The sequence below is a fragment of the Thunnus albacares genome, chromosome 8 (assembly GCF_914725855.1).
Source record: "Thunnus albacares chromosome 8, fThuAlb1.1, whole genome shotgun sequence".
NCBI classification, from domain to species: Eukaryota; Metazoa; Chordata; class Actinopteri; order Scombriformes; family Scombridae; genus Thunnus; species Thunnus albacares.
The window spans coordinates 3,386,961-3,409,860 of NC_058113.1; the positions used below are offsets into that span (position 1 = coordinate 3,386,961).

General features: G+C 39.9%; 1 protein-coding gene across 2 annotated transcripts in view; it reads right to left on the reverse strand.

The window, feature by feature from the left end:
• Window positions 1–22,900, reverse strand: part of adgrb1a (adhesion G protein-coupled receptor B1a) — a 169,598-nt gene that overhangs the window by 15,187 nt on the left and 131,511 nt on the right. The window contains exons 14-20 of one of the 2 annotated variants that reach the window (XM_044359259.1): window positions 14,536–14,639; window positions 12,992–13,094; window positions 12,744–12,894; window positions 12,579–12,648; window positions 12,204–12,270; window positions 8,288–8,373; window positions 6,743–6,802 (exon numbers count right to left, since the gene is read on the reverse strand). In XM_044359259.1, the coding sequence (XP_044215194.1) occupies window positions 6,743–6,802; window positions 8,288–8,373; window positions 12,204–12,270; window positions 12,579–12,648; window positions 12,744–12,894; window positions 12,992–13,094; window positions 14,536–14,639 (641 nt within the window). The remainder of the gene's footprint in view (window positions 1–6,742; window positions 6,803–8,287; window positions 8,374–12,203; window positions 12,271–12,578; window positions 12,649–12,743; window positions 12,895–12,991; window positions 13,095–14,535; window positions 14,640–22,900) is intronic. The other variant, XM_044359261.1, reaches the window with a different exon arrangement.

A 22,900-nucleotide genomic window follows, 5' to 3' on the forward strand; every position in this document is an offset into this window, starting at 1 on the left:
GTATGTTCAGCCAAACAAACCACTCTTTGCAAGGCCTTGCGGCCCTGTTCCTTGCTGTTTCTGTTCCAGGCAGTGATGTTCAGGATGCTCTTGATGGTGCAGGAGTAGAAATTCCTCAGTATTTGAGGGGATACCCAGAATTTCCTCAAGCGTCTGAGGTAAAATAGTCTCTGCCTCACCTTTCTCACCACTGAGTCAGTATGCAGTGCCTAGGTCAGGCCCTCGGTGATGTGGACACCAAAGTACTTTAAGGTGTTCACACTCTCCACCAAGGACCTGTTGATATTAAGAGGGGCGACATTCCATCCACTATCAACTCTTTAGTCTTGCTGACGTTCAGGAGTGGGTTGTTGTCCTGACACCAGAGGGTCAGGTCCTCTACTTCCTTTAGGTAGGCCTTTTCATTATCTGTAATCAGGCCCACCACAGCTGTGTCGTCAGCAAACTTAATGATGGTGTTGGAGTCGAAAGTGGCTACAATGGTGTGTGTGTACAGGGATTACAGAAGGGGGCTCAAAACACAGCCTTGGGGTGCTCCAGTGTTAAGGATGAGGGTAGAAGAGTTGTATCCACCTACTTCACCACATGGTATCTGCCCGTCAGGAAGTCAAGGACAAGCCACATGCACAGAAGTGTTTAATCCCAGGTCCTTGAGCTTTGTGACGAGCCTGGAGGGAACTATGGTGTTAAAGGCTGAACTGTAGTCAATGAACAGTAATCTCACATAGCTCCCTTTCTTCTCCAAGTGAAAGAGGGTGGTGTGGAGGATGTGTGCTATGGTGTCTTCTGTTGATCAACTGGGACTGTAGGCAAACTGTAGTGGGTCCAGTGTGCTGGGTAGTGAGGAGCACTTGTAATCCTTGACCAGCCGTTCAAAGCACTTCATCACTACAGAGGTGAGTGCCACTGGGCGGTTGTCATTCAGGCAGGCTGGTCTTGTTTTCTTGGGCACAGGAATGATGGTGGACTTCTTGAAGCATGTGGGTCTGACAGACTGAGTCAGGGACAGGTTGAATGTCATTGTGACCACCGGCACTAGTTTGAGGATCCTCCCACTGATACCATCTGGTCCTGCTGTTTTCTTGGTGTTCACATGCTTGAAAACCCTCCTGATGTCAGAAAGGGTGATAGGTGTGAGAGGTTCACACACCCATCCATTAATCTCTACTTCAGCTGTTTTTGCTTGTTGGCTGCTGATGGCCTCATAGCAAGCATAAAAGTTGTTTGGCTCACTTGCTAGAGATGCATCAGCACTTGACAAGGAGGGGCCAGTCAGCTTGTAACCTGTCATAGTTCTTACACTTTGCCACATGCTTCTGGGATTGTCCTCCTGGAATTATAGTTCCACTTTTTTTCCCATAATTCCTTTTTGCCTCCTTCACTGCTTTTCTTACGTTGTAGGCTGCTGTTTTATAATTGTCCATGTTTCCAGACTGCAGCCCTAAGTTGTAGGCTGCAGTGCATGTGTTTATGGCATTGCAGACGGTTCTGGTATTGCAAGGTTTCTGGTTGTGGAATGTTTTAACTGTAGTTTTGGGTACAGCTGCTTCTATTGTTTAACAAACTAAATCCAACACAGACTTGCCAGTGATATCCAGGAACTTGCATCAGACTGCATCATGTAGTGCAAACTCTAGGGTGGCCTCTGATTGGCCTGACCATTTTCTGACCTCTTGTGTCACTGGGGGCATGCGTTGGAGTTTGTTTTGCACATTTCAAGGTAACCGCATGTTTGTTTCCCCTTGTGGTGCAGTCAATATGTTGGTGGAAGGCAGGCATCACCTTCTTAAGGTTAGCCTGATTGAAGTCTCCAGCTACAATGAGCGCAGCATCAGGATTACCAATCAGTGAGTAGTTAAAGTTTTTGCAAAGATCTGACAGGGCAGTCTCTGTGCACACTTGTGGTGGGATGTAGACTGCTGTAATCATGACTGATGTAAATTCCCTTGGTAGAAAGTGCAGTCTGCATTTGACTGACAATAACTCCAGATCAGGTGATCGGGAACGGGATAGCATTTTAATATTCCTGCTGTCACACCATTTGTTATTCACCATAAAGCACATGCCTCCTTCTTTTTTCTTCCTCCTCTGTTCTGTCAGATCAGTATACAGAAAAAGAGACACCTGGTTGAATGGCGCTTCCCAGTATTCCATTATTTAGCCAAGTTTCGGTGAAACAAAGGACATTACAGTTCCTGATATTCCATTGGAAACTGATGTGGGCACGGAGGTCATCCAGTTTATTATCCACTGCTTATACACTGGCTACCAGGATGCTTGCAGAAAAGATCCATGTGGCCTGGATTGCAGCCAGTGTTTAATCCCTCCATGTTTACTTTGCTGTTTCCTCCGATGTTAAAATGGATGCAGAGAGGGTCTTGCTTGTCTATGAGGTCGAGATCGTAGCTGGTGGAGAGTTTACAAAGTGGTGAGTTGACTATTTACCTGTCCTGATGAGAGACTTGTAGTCATGTGTTATCACTGTCCAATATTATTCACAAAAATGCAACTAATATTGTAAAAATAAGCGTAAAGAGCATATATTTGCATATATTTAGTGGAACTAATGAAGACACAACTGGTTAGGACACGCCTTCTTTTCCAGAGCAAAAGCGATTGTATTTCCGTATTTAGAGCAATTTTCCATATCAAACTGATGAAGTACGCAGAAATAATTAAAACTGACAGCTATGATATAAACCTATATAACTGTTAGATCATCCAGGAGACCATCCGTGTTTCTATGTTGAGGAACTTTGAGGATATCAATGAAATAGGGCAGTGCGATATGACGATATATATCGTGTGACAAGAGAAAAGCGTCTATCATTTCATATGATGCTCGATCATTTATTTTCTTCTGACGCAACTCACACTCTTTACGGTAATATTTTTCGTCATTTGGAGTCTGTCTGTCTTTTGCGCTGATTACACTGATAAATTAATCTTCTTTCTTTTTTACTTGCAAAGTTTTTATTGCACTTATAGCAACGTAATGAGTGACTAACTATTTATTCATTGAATTAAAATGTGCTATATCAGGATAGGTATCGTTATCAGGATATGAAATGACCTATATCGGGATATGAGATTTTGGTCATATTGCCCAGCCCAGCAATAAAACCTTTCAAATGCAAACTTACAGTAGAGAAGAATAGTTTTGGAAGAAGCAGCTCATCCTATTTCACAGCTCTATTCAGTAAGTGACTTCACTTTGATTCCCAGATACTTTCTCATTGAATTCACATAATTCCTTCTCTGTGTCTTCTGAATGTCAGTCTCTTATATGGACTGACACCAAAATCTGATATTTACTATTGATTTTCTAGAAATACATCAGTGCCATGCCATGTTGTCTGCCTGTGGCCAGTTATTCAGGAAAATGCGATAAAACTACAAAATGGACCCCAATGAAAGCTGTTTTTTGGGTGGATTTTGCTTAATGAGTTCACTGAAGGATATGGTATTGATTTTTCTATATGTATTTCCAACAGCATACGCCTAAAAACAGTAACAGATGATTTCCTGGTATGATCCCAGAGAAACCATATAACTTTATATTCCCAAAAAGCCCCAAATCACCAGGGTTCAATTTATAAGTCTGTATATCCCTCCACTCTCGTAGCTAGACAAAGACCGAATACAACATTGGCGATATTGACAAGTAATAACAAACTAATCTGTTACCATATGGCCTCCTGCTAAACAACAATTAAAGCTGAAGAGCTGAGGGAATCGATTTTTGTAGCCCCTGGATGCCTGGATTAAAAATCACATAATGGAAGAAATTCAATTTCAAGTAAAAGGGCAATACAGCCACTAAATGTACGCTGTAGGCAGTGATATTAAAAAGCAATCAACACTTTTTGAAATACAACACCATTTCCCCAGACTTAAGGATTGAGAGGCAAAAGGTGGGTGGTTGGGTGGGTGGGGTGAGATGCATTAAGCTAAATAAATAGATATCCAATAGGGACAAACATCAAATGGATCGGGTACAATTTAGTCCCTGAGTCAAACATAAACCTTCTCTGTGCTTCACAAGGTGTTCAAAAGCTTTGCATCAAATGGAATGCTAGGAATGGGTAGAACTTGTTTAAGCTAAAAAGACCTTTTTGTCTAAAAGCTTAATGTTTGATTAACATACTATTACAACCTGTAAATAGACAGGCTTGACGATTGAAAGCATTTAAGCATTTGTTAAGGAGGAAACAAACTCCAGTGTTGGGTGGAATTAGGCCTCTCCTGTCTGTTTTAATTTTCTCAGTGAATTAGCCTCTAATTTTGGGAGGTGGTGAGGAGGGGGTGGCAGCGGACTCAGCAGCAAGGCCTGTCTCCGAGGTGTGAGCCGACCTGTCTGGTGCAGATGCTGCTGTGCGCTTAATTAGATGCAGCACAAATTAATTAGCTTCATTAAACATGTTTTGCATTTGAACCTTGAGAAACGCATGCAGGAGAGGCAAGTGGGTGGAGAGTGGTGGAGGGTCAGTAAAAGGGAGGAAAAACATTTTCTTTCCTTTTCTTTGTCCACCACAGAGTCAACTACAAGCAAAAATAAAACATCAGTCCAGACCAGTAAGATCATGTTCACATACATTTCAAGTGGAACTCCACCAATTTTACACATCAAAGGTGTTGGGGAGTACTACTACATATGCCTCAAGGGCTGTCACTTGAGTCAGTGTCAGTTGGGGCTGAAGATACAAGTTTGAAAATGGGGGTGTGGGGGGTGTTAGAAAGATGTGAGGTTACTGGACCTCTGTAGCCCGCTGCTCATCTCTGATAATGTACCTCAAGGCTATATTGGCTGCTACTAGCATAACACACCAGAATGTCTGAGTTGCATTGTGGATAGTGGCATTGTAGGCACCAGGTTTGGCAAAGAAGAAGAATTTGTGGAATAAAAAGACAATATCTCTGATTCTGCTGCATTGATTTTTTCCCTTTTTTAAAAAATGTCAATTGTGAGTCCAAAAGTGTTATAGAAGTGCAATGCTAAATCTGTGCAATACCAATAACCAAAAATGTATTATTCTGTAATTTGTAACTATCGTCGTTCTGACCATGATAAATTAGTTAAAATTTGACTCACTTCAAGATATGATTTGTCTAAAATCTTCAATCTAATCAAGACAGTCCTACTTGAATAAACCTATTTATTATTCATCTCAACTGAGTGAGATGCCCCTTTTCCATTTATGCTGATTCAGAGGTGGGTTAGTTATTGCCCTTGGTGTGAGATCACACCTTTGGAGACCCTTTCCAATTCCCCCTGGACGGGAGCTCACCCTCAGAGACAACCTGAAGAGCTCTGATATCCACAAAGAACACAAAGAAGAGTAGAATTGCTGATAGGAGCCAGCTAAGGTGGTTCATCAAAAGATGTGTCCTAGAAGACTCCATGTGGAGATGGCAGGAGACCCCAGGGAAGACTCAGAACACACTGTATGTCTCCATCATATCCTGGGATCATCCACAAATCCTTTACTTAGCTTGATGCCACTATGACCTGGACCCAGATGTGTTTCCTGATTTACACACTGTGGTAATGGCCATTGATGTTGTGTGCCTGCTGATTGTCTAGTCAGTGAATTACAACAGCCAGATACCTGCTGAGAATAGTAAGATGGAAGTATGTGAACATATCTTCCACAACTTAAAGACAGGCCCCCCCTCGGCAAGGACAACTGGAGAGTTGTTTGACATCACATGTGACAGCAGTGGAGAGCACCACTCCAAGAGACCAAATGAACACCGGAAACAGATGACAGGTTGACATCAGCTGTCTGTCAGTGCGTTTCCATCCACCTCAGTGGAATCAACGAAGTTCGAAAAAAATGGTTGAAACATCGCAAAAAATCTTTGTGCTTGGCTGAGGTGGAAAAGTTGGTGTTTTGATGAAAAGAAAATGCAATGGAATAAACAGTAGCGAATAAATCATGATGTTCATGAAGCATGCAACTTAAGCGTCCAATGAAGAGACTAAAAATAGAGGCACATCAGTGTGTGGATCAATGAGACTGTAACGTTTCTCAAATTAATACATTAAACAAAGATACAAGTCATATTTCCATCATGTTCATCATTTTACGCCATCTTATTGTCATCTTCCTCTGTAATGCTTTATTGGCATCCAACTAGAGAATCAGCACCACCAACTATTTATCTCAATGATCCCAACTCCCATAATATTCCCATAACAGCTATTTGAACTTGAGTTGTGACAAATTACTACACGAAATTAACCGAGGGGAAAACTGTCTTAAGTGACATTCACACTGAACGTGAAAGAAAATCATTTTAAGCAGCAATCTCACCAATCTTCACTGTCAGACAATCTATGTTTCTACGAATTACTTCCTCAGTTGAGTACACACACTATAGATGTCATTATTACTACCATACTAACCTTGCACACACACGCATTCCCACACCATTCAAGTAAATAGGAATATTAATACTACTGCAGTGCAGCTAGCATTTGTTATTGTTGCAAGAGTCAAAGTTTCTCTAGAAGCATTTCAGCAATGGTCAGAGCCTAAGAATTAATGTATTATGTTCTACCCAGCTAACAGGAGGTCAGATATACTGCAAGGTCAACAGTGAAATAGTGAGGTAAATATGCAGGAGGAGTAATATTAAGCCAATCAGAGGTGCTTGCTAGAGGATTCAGCAGGTTTGGTGATGGGCAGGGCTGGTAGCCATACTTTAAGAAGAGGGTGGGATGGGCAGGTATTTTTACCCAATCACTGATGACATGGGAGGGGGCTTCTGAGACTGATGTATTCCTGATTGAAGAGCCCTGAGTGAGAGAGAGGGGATTCTGTGCAAACTCAAACATGACATTTCAGACAGCAAAAACAGGTACAGTTGAACAGAGAGATCATTGAAGAAAGCAAACATTTTTTTCAGAGAGAGAAAGAAAATAACATTTGAATGCACCAACAATGCCAATGGAGACAGAATAGCCTGCGGGGTAAAGGGGAGCAGGGTGCATGTGTGCTCTGTGGTTTGACTAATGGCTTTTTGAAAGCTGATACCAATAGCCAAGTGACATTTATCACAATGCTCATGCCACATAAATCATGTATTATTGGAATATTATGTGAAAAAATATAATGTGCAAATAACGATTTTTCAGGGTAGGTTTTCTAGGTGCTCGTAGTTATAGTAAGGACGTTCTAGGACAACCGATAATTAAAGGAACAAATATGCCTGCTTACTGTCAAAGCCACAGTCGGTTGAGGAGATTGATACAAATCTCTGGGAAGTTTTTTTAAAGTAGCTTGGAACAGTTGGAAGCAAGGGAAAATAGCTTCCATTAAAAGTGAGTGTTCCTTTCAGAAAAGGCCAATATCAATCCCAGTGTGTAGCAGCAAAGTGGTTTGTCGGGTCAACCTTATCTCTTTTTATCATAACTTCACTGATCTGACCTGTAATTTAAGGGAATGATAATGACTTACAAGACGAGACGATTTGAAAGGAAAACCATGGTTTATTACAACTTATTTTTGTACCTATATATCAGTTCTATTGGTTATGATAGCATTGTTGAGATCTCTTTTTTGTTTTGTGTAATGTCACAACATTACAAGATTTATCAATTACTTTGTTGAGTACAATAGTATCATAATCAACAGAAGCAGTGACCAGAGCTACCAAAATTACCAAACCAAAAGTTGTGATAAACCATATCTTTCCTTGAATATACTTTTTAGTGAGATTTTGCTGTTTAAAAGCCCTGCTTCCCTTTACAGGAAACAACCAAACAGGTAGAAAAAAGACACAGATGGATTTACAGAACTTTACATCAATAGCAACACCTGCAAACAAAGAGCAGCTGGAGGAAAATGCCACACATTTGAAACATAAAAGAAAGCAATGAGATGAGTCATCATCTTGCTCAGTCTGTGCAGGACCAATAACCAGACAGCCTTCCCCACATCTATCTTGTTCTTTCTTTCCCTCCGCTAGTCTCCATCTAGCTCCAAGTCAGAAGCATTGATCATAGTCTTAGCTGGATGAGAAACACATTTTATTTTTGGTCTATTATCTTATTTTTGATTAATTCAGTCACATTTCTCTATCTTTTTTTCCTATCCCTCTCATTCTGCTGGTGTTAAAAAATTGAGTCGTCATCTTCAGCCAATTTGCCAAAGTCTGGAGTGATGGCCAGGGCGTAATTTCAGGCAAAGAGCCAATAACTGCATGTGTTCCTCCCCCTAAGCTGAGCCATCAGGCTGGTTATAGGTCACTGTGTAAAATGGATGTGTGGTATAAGGCATACCCCGCCCTCTCCTTTAGTTTCATATCAGTAATGCCGTCTTTGGACACCAGTTTGTTAAAAACGAGAATCCCAATAACCATGTTAACCTGCCAAAGAGAAGAGGCACAGGATTAAAGCAGAGCAAAGACAGTTTAATTTCCTCACAACATGCAGCACTACTCTGATGATGATAGATGATGATGATGTTCATCATGACAAGATGATGACGGCAGCATGCACATAAAATAGTCACTCACATCACGCACACGCTAGCTGTACTTACTGTAGGCTCTGCACTGTACTCTAGACACTACCATCTTAAATGTTAGTGAAACAAAATATCAGGCACTCAATGAAGCATGAGAAGTATAAAAATAAATGAAAGGATGGATTGCTGACATATAAATACATTTTTAAATATAGAAAACATGCTTGAAAAAAAAAATCATACATTGAGTATGAGCTGCGTGAAATTAAAGGCAGGGGACTATAGTAATTCCTGCCATTTCAGCACTTTGAGCTTTCACTGTCTATAAAATTCTCTTGTAAAGCCAGTCTGATGCAGCTCAGGGTGGGCCGGGCCTCCACTATGGCTGCCAATTGGAGCAGTAGCTCTTCATTAGAGAAGCAACTTGTGTAAAAAGCAAACCCAACACAAGCTGCTCACTTGTAGGTGGGAGTGAAGCGCTGGGAAGTGAATCACTGAAACTGCAGCAAATGCATTTGATTACTGAAAGAAGTACACACTGTCACTGCAGTGTGTGTTCTGCCACTCTTTATATCTGTGATTTAACTCAGGTTTAGGTTGAATATCAGGGAAGTTGAGGTGACAATTTATAGATGAATTCATCTCCAATATGATTTTTATAATCGATGTAAGTCTTTTGCTTTACTTATACTCTTTTTTTTTTTTTTACTATATTTTCTATAATAAAGCCATCAGATATCATACAGAGAAGTAAGCAATTATAGACAATGAACTTCTCAAATTGTCCTGATATATTAAAGTAATTGCCTCCAAGTTCTTATATTCCATATTGGTACAACTTGGGAGTGCACTATTAAACTTGTACTATAGGCACTTCCTAAATGAGCTGTGTTTTACTTGTTAGTTAAGTAAGGGATAATACCCAACAAACTGTATGATTGATGATATCTGACAGGTTTGAAACTATATTTGCATTGTTTACACTGAGCAGCTATTTCTTTTTGGATTGGTTACACAAATAACACTAGCTCCAAGCTCAAGTCATGTTGTTAGCTTAGCAGATACATGCTGACGCTGTAGATATGCTTATTAAAGGACAGGTTCACCATTTTTCAGGTCTGTCTTGAAACAACAGTCATGTGCCCAAATGAACGTTGAAATAAGTTTTTCTTGCCACAGTCATTCCTCCTGTTCATATTGACCATTAGAAGATCCATTCATAATTACCCCCATCACTTATGATGTAAGTGATAGGGGACAACACAGTCCTCCCTTTGTACAAAAATGTATTTAAAAGTTTATCTGAAGCTAATATGAAGCTTCAGCATCCAAATGAGTCAAATCAAGTAGATATCTTTCAACGTTACAGTCTTTTTAGTGCCAAAGTCCCTCTTTTGTTACTATACTCCCACTGCAGCTCAACAGGGAAACACTGTCTGAGGAAACACAAAGAGGGAATTTGATGCTAAAAAGACTGTAAATGTGTCAGATATCCACTTGATATGACTAACTCAGACTGACGAAGACTCATATAAGCTTCACATCGACTTTTAAATGACTGTGTGGACACACTGTGGATTTTGGCCTCCATCACTAACATTGAAAGCACATTTGAAGGATCTTTTAATAGTCAGTATGAACAGGAGGAATGATTACAGTGAGGAAAACCTCTTTCACTGTTCATATGGACACCTGACTGTTGTTTTAAGACACACTTGAAAAATTGTGAACTTATCCTTTAAAAAGAGTTAAATGCTTTTAAACTAGGGAAGGTAAAGAGAAGGCAGGGGTGGGAAGGAGGAAGTAAGTGAGGAAAAGAGGTTGCAGGGACAAGAAGAAAGAAGTCTTAAGGGAAGAACGGAGATAAATAAGGAAAAAGAAAATGTAGGAAGGAAAAGAGGAAGTAAAGGAAGGAAAGAAAAGTATGCCAGGAAGACAAGGAAACTATAAAAGAAGGAAGGGTCATTACATCACTGTGTAGCACATGAAGACACACTGGTGCCACACTTGAAAGCTCCTGGTGCAGTTAGTGTAGTGGTGAATAGGCAGACCACTCCTTCATCTCCCCTCTCAGCTTCACAGCTTATCAATCTGGGTGATGGGGGCACCACTATTTTGGTGTATTGTTAATTAGCTAATGTTTCAGGTACATTTCGTTTGATTTGTATGTTAATGCAACAATTTATTTGCATGCAAGTTATGTTTATGTTATGTTCGATTTAAATGTGATTGAGGTTAGTGACAGACTAACGTTAGTAGGTTAAACTGTGATAACAACCTAACTAAATGAACTCTGAGCTGTTAGCTAATGTTATGTAATATAATCTACAGTTTTTGATATGGTGACCAGGCAGACAGCAGGGCATCCGACTAATGGGATTACAGCCCAGGTGTTGATTTTATCACGGCAGAGATTTCTTCATTCATAATTACGATGCATTACTTTCTGATGAAGTTTCTTTAATTTTTTTCTTAAAATTCCTGATAGCCATGAAATGTATGCCTTTCTTTTATAGCTAAGGGTTAGTTTATAGCCTACCGATGCACAATTTATAATCAGAGGAGGTTTGAAAATGTTTCATTTGAATATGTGATATTCCCATATAGCTATTATTAGTAACCTGTCAATCATCGTAAAACTGCCTCTGGATCAAAATAAAAGGAAGAGAGAAGTCATGAAGAATACAGATTTTGTTAACAATATTTATTTATCCTAAACTAAATATTTTATATTTTTTTAATTAATATTATTGAATATTTTTATGACTCGCCATGAGCCCTGTTAAGTATGCCTATAATCGTTTGGATATTATTTGGAGACCAACAGCAAATAAACAAATGCACAAACACAATTGGCAAAATCAGTCAGTATTCTCTGAAGTGTGTTCTTTCATTTGGTAGAGACCTTTCATCATCAAAGGTCACATGACGTAGGCTAAAACAGAACTGCCACCAAAGTCTGGCAGAGCATTAGCTCATCAACATAATGACCCTTCCTTCTTTCCTATAGTTTCCTTGCAGGAAAAGAGGAAGTAAAAAAAAGGGAAAATTAAGAGGTAGGAAGAAAAGGAGGATGTAGGGAAGAAACCAAAAAGATAAAGAGGAAAAGGAAGAGCTAGGGACAAAAAGTAGGAAGTTAAGTTAAGTTAGGAGAGGAGGAGGCAGAGAAGTAGGGAAGGTAAAGAGGCTTTTATTTATTTTCAACTTAATATTTTTTACTGTTATTACATAGTTGTAATAGTTCTAATAAAAACTATCATATGACTACATGTATAAATAAAATTCTATCATATTAAAAATAGCTAAAATAATCACTTTAATGTAAAATATTTTAAAAAGTTAAGTATGAAGTGCTAACAAGGTAGGAGAATTTGCTTTTCTGAGTTTATTTATTGTCCCATTTTAATCTTGTGTAGTGTTTAATCTCTTTATTATATATTATGCTATATATTTTACTATTTTGTACAAAAAAAAAAATCACAAAACAAACATTAATATGTTAAATAACATTATTACTATTACAAACCACACCATGGATTGCTTTTGAAAAAATTGTTCATGAATTTATGGAGGTATCCAAACCAAATATTGAATTGAATATATATTTTTAAAGTGACTGAATAAAAACTGTTACATGATGAAAGCTAATGCTACTACTAAGCTTAAGTTCCATTGTGTGCAGAGGCTTTAAAAGCAAACCAACACAGACGAAGAGGAAAGAGGAAATACCAAGACTACAGCTGCAGCAGGTCCAACAAATGCATAGAGAAGACCTCCTTCCAGAGACAGCCAGCAGCTACGAGAGAAGAGCAGGAAAACACGGATGTAGAATGATATGATTAGAAGGATTGGAGGTGATGGAGAAGCAAAGCGGGGAAGGGAAGGGGAGAAACACATGAGGGGTTGTAAGAGCAGGGGAAGAATGAGGTGAAAGGTAAAGGGGAGTAAGCATGAGTAGGAGGATGGTAAAAGATAGATGAGACACAGAAAGAAAGAGGTTAATTATGCTGCACACATAAACCCCCAACCATGTGTAATATCCCTGCATAAATAGTTAAAGAGCATGAGGTGTACTATGGTGAATCTATAGGAAAGCATGCTTACTAGCTCTGTGTTCCATATCCCTTTGCCTTAGTGAATCCCACTGAGATCGCCACCACGAGAGCAGGGAGACCTGGGAGGAAAATAACATTAACATAAACACAGGAGAAACTGGAAAGACCATGAAAAAAAGAACAACATGATGGACAACAGAAAGAAAAAACCCACCCCAGCCAAGACATAGGAAACGCTTGCGTATGATGCGATTCCTGAGGCGACCTGTCACTGCCATGTAGGACTGCCACGCCTCTGTCAGAACCCAGCAGAACGAGGACAAGAAGAAGAAATGAAGAAATGCCGCGATCAAGGTGCATAAGACCTGAGACAGAAGACAAACAAAAGTAAGCAGGATGATTCTTAATAGATCTGGCGAACTGTGATCATATGTTATCAAATAGATTGGGATTGGTCCTTACCTTATTTCGTGTCTGTGTCTGTCCGATGAGAATAAGAGCATTGGAGGAGATGATGGAGAGGCAGAAGTTAATGAGGATGACTGAGCGCTCAGAGCGAATGTACCTGCAGGAAGATGAGAGGAAACATAAAAACAATGAGTGTAGTACTTACTGAACCCCTAACATGGCTCCACCTGGCACCTGTAGCCAAGATCACAGTGATCAAGCTAAAGCATGCATTTTATGTTTTGACGTGGTATTTCAGTCACTCCCTTGCAAGCTAGGTTAGGGGCAGACATCGTTCACATGGGCCTGATGATCAGACTGAACTACTTTTTCATTGCACTTCATTCATTCAGCCTGTGTGTTGTGTTCATGTTAGCCAATTTCATGTTGGGAACAGGAGTGTTTTGTTTTTCCCCAACCAACAAGACGCAAGATGTATCCATCCCATCGTCATTTATAGCAGACTAAGTAGCTTAAGATTTATCACTAGAAATATGGAATACAATCTCTGAAGAAATATGCAGATTTAAGACCTGCAATTCAACTTACAGCAACCTGTACAGCTGCATCAATCCCACCGTCGCCAGTTTTGTGGCTATATTTCTGTTGGATGGAGGGTCACTAGGTAGCTACATCCATGTAGAAAGATGTACACTCCAATCTTTAAGTGCAACACACCCTAGCTGCATTCCAGATTGTCCTGTTATTTCATGTGGGTCAACTGACGGCCGTCGCACGCACTGAACATGTGGTACAGCTAGAAGTAGCAGTTAAGGTACAGCAGACAGGATGTGCTGTTCCATGGAGCAAATGTGATAAAACTGCTGCTTTTATGGAGAGTGCGCCAATGCTGGGAAACAGGACAGTGTTTTATACACAGCCTGTATATAAAGGTGGATGTAGTGACCTTCTAAATAAGGAGTGTGAGGTGTTACCTTTCACGCTCTGGAAACAGCCCCGCTACCTCAGACCCAAGCTAACGTTAGCTTACTGGGAACACCGAGCACTGCACACTTGGGCTGACGTTAGCTATTTTAGCTAAATTGTGCTAAAAGGGCAGGTCTTTGTAATTAAGTAACCTTAAACTTAGTGAAATATTGCAACAATAGTCCAACTCAGTGCAAGTCCTGGAGCCAGGGAGAGCAGCAGGCGAGCCAACTGTCAATCACAGCTGTCAATCAGCGCCCACACAGCAGACATCAAAGCAAGTAGAAGTCTTCAGATCTTAGTAACGGAGCAATAATTTCCAAAATGACCACCAGCACACTTATTAGAGGCCCCAATTTAGGAGTTTACGTGCATAAATCCGCAATGATGCTACATGAATCAGATGCATTTGAGCTGCACAACTGGTAGCCAAAATACAGTGAACTTTCATCTCTCTACACAGTCAAGTTGTACAACAAAAATCATTCATTAAATCTGAGAACTTTTAGGTTTTATATTGAAACTGCTCCTCATTGTTTTTTCAAAGTACATGCTGACAGGTTTATCTTAAACTTTCTTCTTACTCTCAGTAATGGGATCATTTTCTAGATCCCATTTTTTTCTTATCTCACCTCCAGACAGACACATAGATGATGATGAGTAGCAACAATGTCAACGAAGACACTCCACAGCCCACGATCAGCGTCACAGACGGGAGTTGTGTCTTATCCATGTTCTGAAAAAAGAAAAAGAAGGCAGACGAATATGAAAAAGTGTTCAGCGTGGTCATGTCTACAAAACCTTATGACACGATCGAAATTCATCAGCAGAATCCATTCTATGCATCACATCACCCATATCAACAGGACAATGAATAGAAATATTATAGTGAAAAATGTCAAAAACATCACTGCAAAGTCCGAGAGCAGCTTTGGCAGGGTCATGCAGATCTGTAGTGTGTGCAGACTTTGACAGGAGCTGCCAGCAGACAAATACAAAAACAGAAAAATTCCCCGTTGGCTCGATTTGCTGAGAGCTCACCTCCTAACTGGGTCATTCATGGTTCAAATGCAGCGGACTACATTTTCCATACCAGCATTTCAGTTTGATCTTTTCAGAAGGCCAAAGTTCTATAGACACTCTCTGTAGCTCTCACTTACAACCAACCAACCATGAAGCCTTTTATTAAAACTCTGGTTTGTTTGTTCATCTCAAGAATGTGTGACCAAATTTAAACCGCTGCCATGTGCTGCAGCCATACTGGAACTGATGTGGGCCAGTTTCACAAAACTGAACAAAAACAAAACAGATGAATTTGTCCACCTCATGGCTGCACCCAAAATTTGCTTCTCCGAGCTGGAACTGATGTGGCAAGACAGTTCAATACTCCATTTCCATCTGGTATTAACATGCAAACTCTATATAAACATCTTAATTAGGACAAGAAAAAACATATTAACATGGGTGCAGGGTTTCCTGCGGTATCATAGTGGAGGCGCAGATTAATTGATCACTTGATAGACAGAAAATTAATCTACAACTATTTTGAGAATAAAATAATCGTGTCATTCTTTAAGGACAAAAAGCCAAATATGTGCTTGTTACAGCTTCTGAAATGTAATGATTTGAAGCTTTTATGTATCATATATGATAAACATGGTAAACTGAATACATTTAGATTAGAGACAACAAGATATTCACGTACAAAAGACATTTTTCTCTAGTTTCTGACATTTTATAGACAAAATGATGAATAATAAAATAATCTGCAGAATATTCAGCCCTAAGTAGATGATAGATGGTAAAAGTGCATCCCAGGACTTAAAGAGAAGCATGACAACGTGTTGAAAAATCAGTGTCAGTCCCTGCCATGAGGTGAGATGTTAAACCACTGGAGGTACGGTAAGCAAAAAAAAATGTGCGTGATGAACAGTGTGAAAAGTGTTCTCTGTGTAGCGAAACACACTGCGTGCTTGTGGCTCATTATGTGTTTGCTTCAGCTTTCACGCTGTGCGGTTCTGTGGACAACAATGCAGAACATACAAAATGGCAATTGACAATGACAATTCAGCTTGAGAGGCTGATGGTTTGACTATGATTAGAGTCAGTGAGTTTAAGTGTGTAGCCCCAGTTGGCCGGCTGTACAGAGGAGTGTTTATGGTGGTAAGTGGAGCTGTAAAGGTTAGCAGGATGACTTCATACACCCACACAAACACATACACCCACCCACCAAAGCACTGCTGTGAACTCTAAAACTAAAATAATTGCACTGATATAGCTTTATAGGAGAGGCTTTTCTACCCTGACGAGAATAAAATTCCGCGAAGAATACTGCACGCACGCACGCACGCACGCACACACACACACACTGTTAATGCAGGTATCTGGTGTCTGGCTGGAGAGAAGTCAGCAGGCTGGCTGCTTTTTGGGCCTTGGTTGCAGAGCTAGATGAGTTCAAGGTGACTCAAGAATAAACCAAAATATCTCAAATCAGCAGACACACACACACACACACACACACACACACACACACACACACACACACACACACACACACACACACACACAGTGATGCATGTCAAGTCAACTTCACATGACAACATGTTCACCATATACTGCGGACATTTTTCCTTTCCTGAAAAACCATCCCCATGTTAAAGCAGACATTGTCTTGGTTGTCACGGCAACACTGTAACATGGCAGCAGAGAGCATGAGTGTTGTGGAAGGGTGTGTGTGTGTTTATGCTGCTTGGGATATTTCCAATTGCCAATATTAATCTTTAAAAATAGGCGCAGTAATTAAGAATTATTATATTTACTACTAACTAGTTTACTTTATTATGATTTTTATAACATCTTAATGTGAAAGATAACTGGTAACTCTGAGTGGCAAAGAAATGTAGTGGAGTAAAAAGTACAATATTTCCCTCTGAAATGTAGTATTAGACATATAAAGTAGCACCAAATGGAAATATTCAAGTAAAGTACCTCAAAATTGTACTTAAGTACAGTACTTGAGTAAATGTACTAAGTTACCTTACACCACTGCATGGTGAGAGACCTAAAATAGACAGTTTGATTAAAAAAACTACAAACTATTTGAACAAGGAAATGTGTGCTATCACACATGGACTAGTTAATACATGATAGAATACGTGTTTGTCAAGCTAACGTCAGCTTAATCAAATGGCCGCACCACACATAGGCATGGTCATAAATCATACTAATAACAACAGAAATAAAAGTTTCTGTCACAAACAACAGCGACAATCACTCTTCTGCCCTCGTCCATTCCATCATTATAGTGTTGTTATTAATGTAAAGGCATGTACAGACAGTGCAGTCCTAGTGTAGCCTAAATATCCTCCAGCTCTATCACTAGTCTCCTCTGTCTTTTGAACAATTCCACCAAGTTCTATTCTAACTCTTATTTGTTACTAACTGTATGGTGCAACCTATATTAACCAAGTTATAGCATGATATTAAACTTTAAACACTGAACTGATTCAGAGCTGAAGATAATGTACAACAGCCATGTGACATCATGCTTCACCCATATCCAGTCATCCTGCATCATTCCTGCTCTAAAGTGGACTCAGTAGAGCTTCAACTGACCACATGATACTTCTGAGCATCATGTTTTTTTGTTTGTTTGTTTTTCTTTTATCAGCATTAGTTAACCTAATCATGCTTCCAGTTTGAACAAATGCTGGTAAGAAAATTCTATTGGAGCATCTAGGATATCAGTTAAAGCTATGTAGTCTGAAGGCCATTCAATACAGATTTAAGTTGTAGCAAAACATGTCATGTATTAAAAATTACAAAAGAAAGCAAAAGAAAATGAGTGAAGCCACTGATGCTCAGCTTACTTTCATGAGTAATCATCAAAAACCAATGTAGCTTTATACAGCTGTCAAGTCCTAATGCTGGTGTGTTGTGGCCACGTGAAGAGAGTTAAGGTGAGGTGAGAGGACACTTTAATGAAATAAACTGTGTGGTGGGGGTGGACATGAGCCCCCCCACCCCCCCCCACCCCTTCTAGCAGGAGATAATTGGCTGAGTTTATAGCCTGTCTTGTCTGCAGGTTTGATGTGTGTGCTGGGGCTAAGTTAATTAAATCCTTCTGATTAATCTGCACCGCATTTAGTTCCTTCTCTAAAAGCAAAGATTACGAGTGCAGCAGAATGGAAAAGCGTCTGCTGAGACAGACAAACTTTTACTTCCTCTCCAGCCAATGACGGAGCTCAGTTGGAGTTCTCACACAGCGTCCAAACGAGAGCAGTCGAAATAAAACGGCCAGACTGTATCATTCCACATGAGCAAAAAGAGAGAGACGCTCCAGCTATCACCACTAAGGAGATCTCATTTCCTCTAGAGGTCTATCAGATGAAGCTGCTGACAATAGTAAACAAAGATTGCTTCAACACTGGTATGAGAATGGATCAGTTGGATGATAAAACTATTGATCCAAATACTAATCAAAGTAAAGTCACTCCTCCTGAAGTGGGGCTTGTTGTAAATCTAATCAGCTAAATCAAGTCAGAACGATAAATACTAAAAAAAAATAGAGAATACAGGATCAAACAGCTTCTTATAAACTACCCACTCATAAGACATGATCTGATATTAGAATTGCATTTACACAAATTGGTTACTATTTTGATAATTTATTCATTATCATTTTTATAGCAAAAATGCCAAATATTCACTGGTTGCACCTCATCAGATGGAACTTTACTATGCTTTGCTTATATAAGCAAATATATCAAAACAAGCAATTTGGCATCCATTGAGTTCTGATGGCCATTTTTAACTAGTTCTTTACATTTTACTATCTATTATTTTCAGTTTAAATGAAAAAGCAATAAAATCAAATTAACCAATAAAATAATCAGAAAATTACTAATTGTTGGTTGCAAATATTTATTCAACAAGCTAACAAATTAAACTGGGCTATTCAGAAAAAGTCATATTCACAGATGTGGAATATGAAACGGGGAAACAACTAGCTCTACTCTGTCCAAAGTTCAAAAATACACCTACTAACACCTCTGAAGCTCACTCATTATTTCATTGTATTTTGTTTGTTTCAGCAGTGGTTTAAGGGGATTTACATACTGGAACTTAACAAATGACTTTGCGCAGCTTCCTAGAGTCTTGTCATCACCTTGTCAGACAATTAGCGGGAACACCAGGAAGTCATTGCTCCCAGCCAAGAAATAGTCCTGCACCTAACCACTGATAAAACCACAGCGTGTCTTTTTCACACTGCAGTTGCTGAATGGATTAAACAAACAAGATATAACATGTTAATTAGTGAGCTATAGAGATGTTGGTAGGCAGATTTTGTTACCTTTGGACTGAGCCAGGCTAGCTGTTTCCCCCTGCTTCCAGTCTTTGTGCTAAGCTAAGCTAACCAGCATCTAGCTCTAGCAAAACTAGCATGCAGACATGAAAGTAGAATTTTCTAGTGCAACAATTTGTCAATTAATTGACTAATTGTTAACTATTAGATTAATTGCCAACTATTTTGATAATCGATCAAATGTTTTGAGTCATTATTTTAAGAAAAAAATGTCCAAATTCTCTGGTTCCAGCTTTTCAAATGTGAATATTTCCTGGTTTCTTTAGTCTTCTATGACAGTAAACTGAATATGTTTGGGTTGTGGACAGAACAAGGTATTTGAGGACGTCATCGTTAGTTGTAGCCCTAAAATTTTCTCATCTAAAGCAAAAAGCAGGAAGGGAAAGGAACAGCAGAAAATAAAGGAAAGCTAGTAAGAGAATTTCTGTCACATCCTGCCTGGACTTGGTTTGGTTTTTGGACTTTTTGTGTTCTTTTGGGTTTCCGGTAGCTTAGAGTATTGTGTTTTTTGGTTTCCTGGTTTCTCTGTTTCCTCCTCCTGTGTTCGTGTGCTCCTCCCCACACCTGCCCTGTATCAGTCTCGTCAGCCCTGCCCTGGTCCCTGTGTTTCCCTCAGCCAATCACTCCCAGCCTACCCTTGTGTCTAGTCACCTGTTCCCCATTCCTTGATTAGTTTAGTTTGTATTTAAGGTCTGGTTTTCAGTTCAGTCTTTGTTGGATCGTCTGTTTTTGTCTTGTCAAGCCTGTTCTGTTGGAGGTACACCTGTCCCGTCACCTTTTGTTTGTATGCTCACGTCAAAATAAAGCATTTTTCTTCAGTCCTGCTTTCTGGCTCTGCATTTGGGTCCACTCACCCCTGCTTCATCCTGACAATATCCTGAGATGCTGAACTATTCCTTTAAGATGACAAAGTCTGAATACATCCCAATATTCACATTGATGAAACAGTGTTACAGGAGCAAAAGTAGCATATCAGGTTATGTTTAACAGAAATAAACACCATTCTGGAAATAAAACAAAGACTTCTCTTCTGTAAAATATCTGCTTTGCCTGTGAAATTCACACAAAACAGAAATATTCTATTTTATCATGTAAACACATATACTTTTCTCTCATTGGATATTCAGCAGAGCCACATAGATTAGATTTATTTGCCAATTTAAATATGACTACCATGGATATTTCTGGTGCCCCTTAATAGATAAAACACTGTATGATGACCTTGGTCTTATTAACTTATTTATTACTCTCAGAATGTGGGCTGCCAACCAAAGCTTGTCACTGCATCTGCAAGCTCCTAACAGCACATTCAAACTGAAGAAAAGGCTTACGCAGGCTTACAATATCCAAAATGATAGAAGCACAAGCACTCTCATTTATCCTCTTCCCCCTTAAAACACATAGGTCTAGTCGTAGCAGTGAACTGGGCTCAGGTTTTGGGGCTTTTGCCTTTGACTGCAGTGCATTTTTTTTTCTCTGTTCTTCCTTTTAAAAGCCTGCAGAAAAGTTGGACTGAGCAAAATGGACACAGGAGGTGGCAGCGAGAGTAAATGATGGAGTAAGCAGAGGGAGAGCAAAAGTATAATGCAGCATCAGAGCATGAAAAATGGTGTGATGAAGTGACTGAGGGGTAGAGAGAAGAGGGATGGGAGGAAGAGAGGAGCGAGGGGGAGGACAGAGAGGAAAAAGAGGTTGGGGTGTTTATCATGCTGGGGCTGTCGGAGGCTAGCTGCAGACAGAGCGGCTGGGCCATTTAGAAGCTACTATGTGTTGCAGTCGGAATAATTAGCATGGTAGCCATGGATGTCTCACAAAATAATAGAATGTGGGGGAAGGGACAGCAGGATGAGGAAGGAGAGGGGTTGCCTTTTCCTTCATTCCTGGCGAAAGAAACCGCCACAATTTAGCTTCTCTCAGGGCACGACGGAGCTGTGAACAGACTGTCATCTGCACAGGTGGAGGCAGGCTGCAGGGGAGACAGCACACCGAGGACGACCTGAACTGGTTAACTGATGATTATTAGCTGATCATATTTCAAAAGTACCTGTATCTGAACAAGCATAAGAGTCTACAGCCATGCTAGCTGCTCTGTGTGGTACACTGGTGCTTTGAGCTAAATGCTACTGTTAGCATGACAACATACTCACAGTGACTATGCTAACACACTGATATTTGGCAGGTATGATGTTTATCATGTTCACCATCTTGGCATGCTAGCAAATAAGCACTTAACACAAAGTACAGCTGAGGCTGATGGGAATGTCATGGTAGTCAGGTATTTGGTTATAAATCGAAATACTGAGCAAACTGAAATTTTCACCATGTAATGGCACCAAATGACAAGCCAGAGGATCACCAAAGTCAAAACAATTCATCCTGAAGGGACCATGGATGTCTGAACCAAATTTCATGGCAATCCATCCAATAGTTGTCCAGACATTTCATTAAAAAACAAAGAAATGTCACCAGCTCACTAAAGCCATTAGGATTAGTCCTCTTGGAACCATAATTGTCTGTACAAAGTTGTGTGCCAATCAATCGAATGGATATTGAGATGTAGCCTATCTCAGAATAAGTGAAAACTTTGACCTGATGGTGGCCCTAGATGAAAAGTCAGGGCATCATCACCATCATTAAGATGCATCATCTTGGCACTATAGATAACTACACAACATTTCATGACAATCCATCCAATAGTTGTTGAGACATGTTCACTGAAAAACAAAAATGTCAACCTGCTGGCACGGCAGTCTATCAAATATTTCAGTCTGGACCAAAGTGGTGAACTGACAAACTGCCATATTGGTCAGGGCAACATGCTATAAACTCTCAGAAGACTGGACTGGTAAGATGCTTGAATCGTGTTCAGCTCAGGGATGCACAAACTGTCGCACAATCCAAACCAGATCTTGGGGAATTAATAGCATTCCAGCAGCAAAGCTGACAATACAGTCGAAACAAGCAGAATGATATGCGATTTTTTTTTTTTTTTTTTTTTTTTTTCAGAATTTTATCACCAACATTTTGACTATTGTTAGCATTTAAAGTTTAAACAGACAAAAATACTCCAGTTTTGCAAGTGTGCTGTCATTGCCTCAAGTTGTGAGGGCTGTAGAAAGCCATGCCCCCAGTGGTGCAGTCAGTAAGCACCTTCTCTGGGGATACAAAGATCCAGGGTTTAAATCCCTGGATGGCCAATTCAAACTTTCCCATCATGTGGCAATTTATGCATGTGATAGGTTCTCAAATTCTTCTGGAGGTCATATTATGTTCAAGACTGCTCCACTGTTACCTCCGGCTAACAGCTAATGGATGACAACTAACAGCATCAACCATTTTTAAAAAAAGACGAACATCTAACGGCTGGCAACAAACGCTGCCAACGTTTCAGCTGAGTGACTAACATTATGAATCTGACTATAACGTTAGTTAGCTGGATAGCAGGCTATTTCGTCATACCTTCATAACATCCTGACATCGGGGTATGCAGTAGGCTATATGACGGCATTTGTGTTAGGAGCGTGGAGGAATATCTGAGGAGCCATGAGTGAGGATACACAAGAGCAGCCTTCATGGAAGTCTTTTACTGGCCGACACGCCCCCTTATTGGATATCAATTATTGACTAGACAC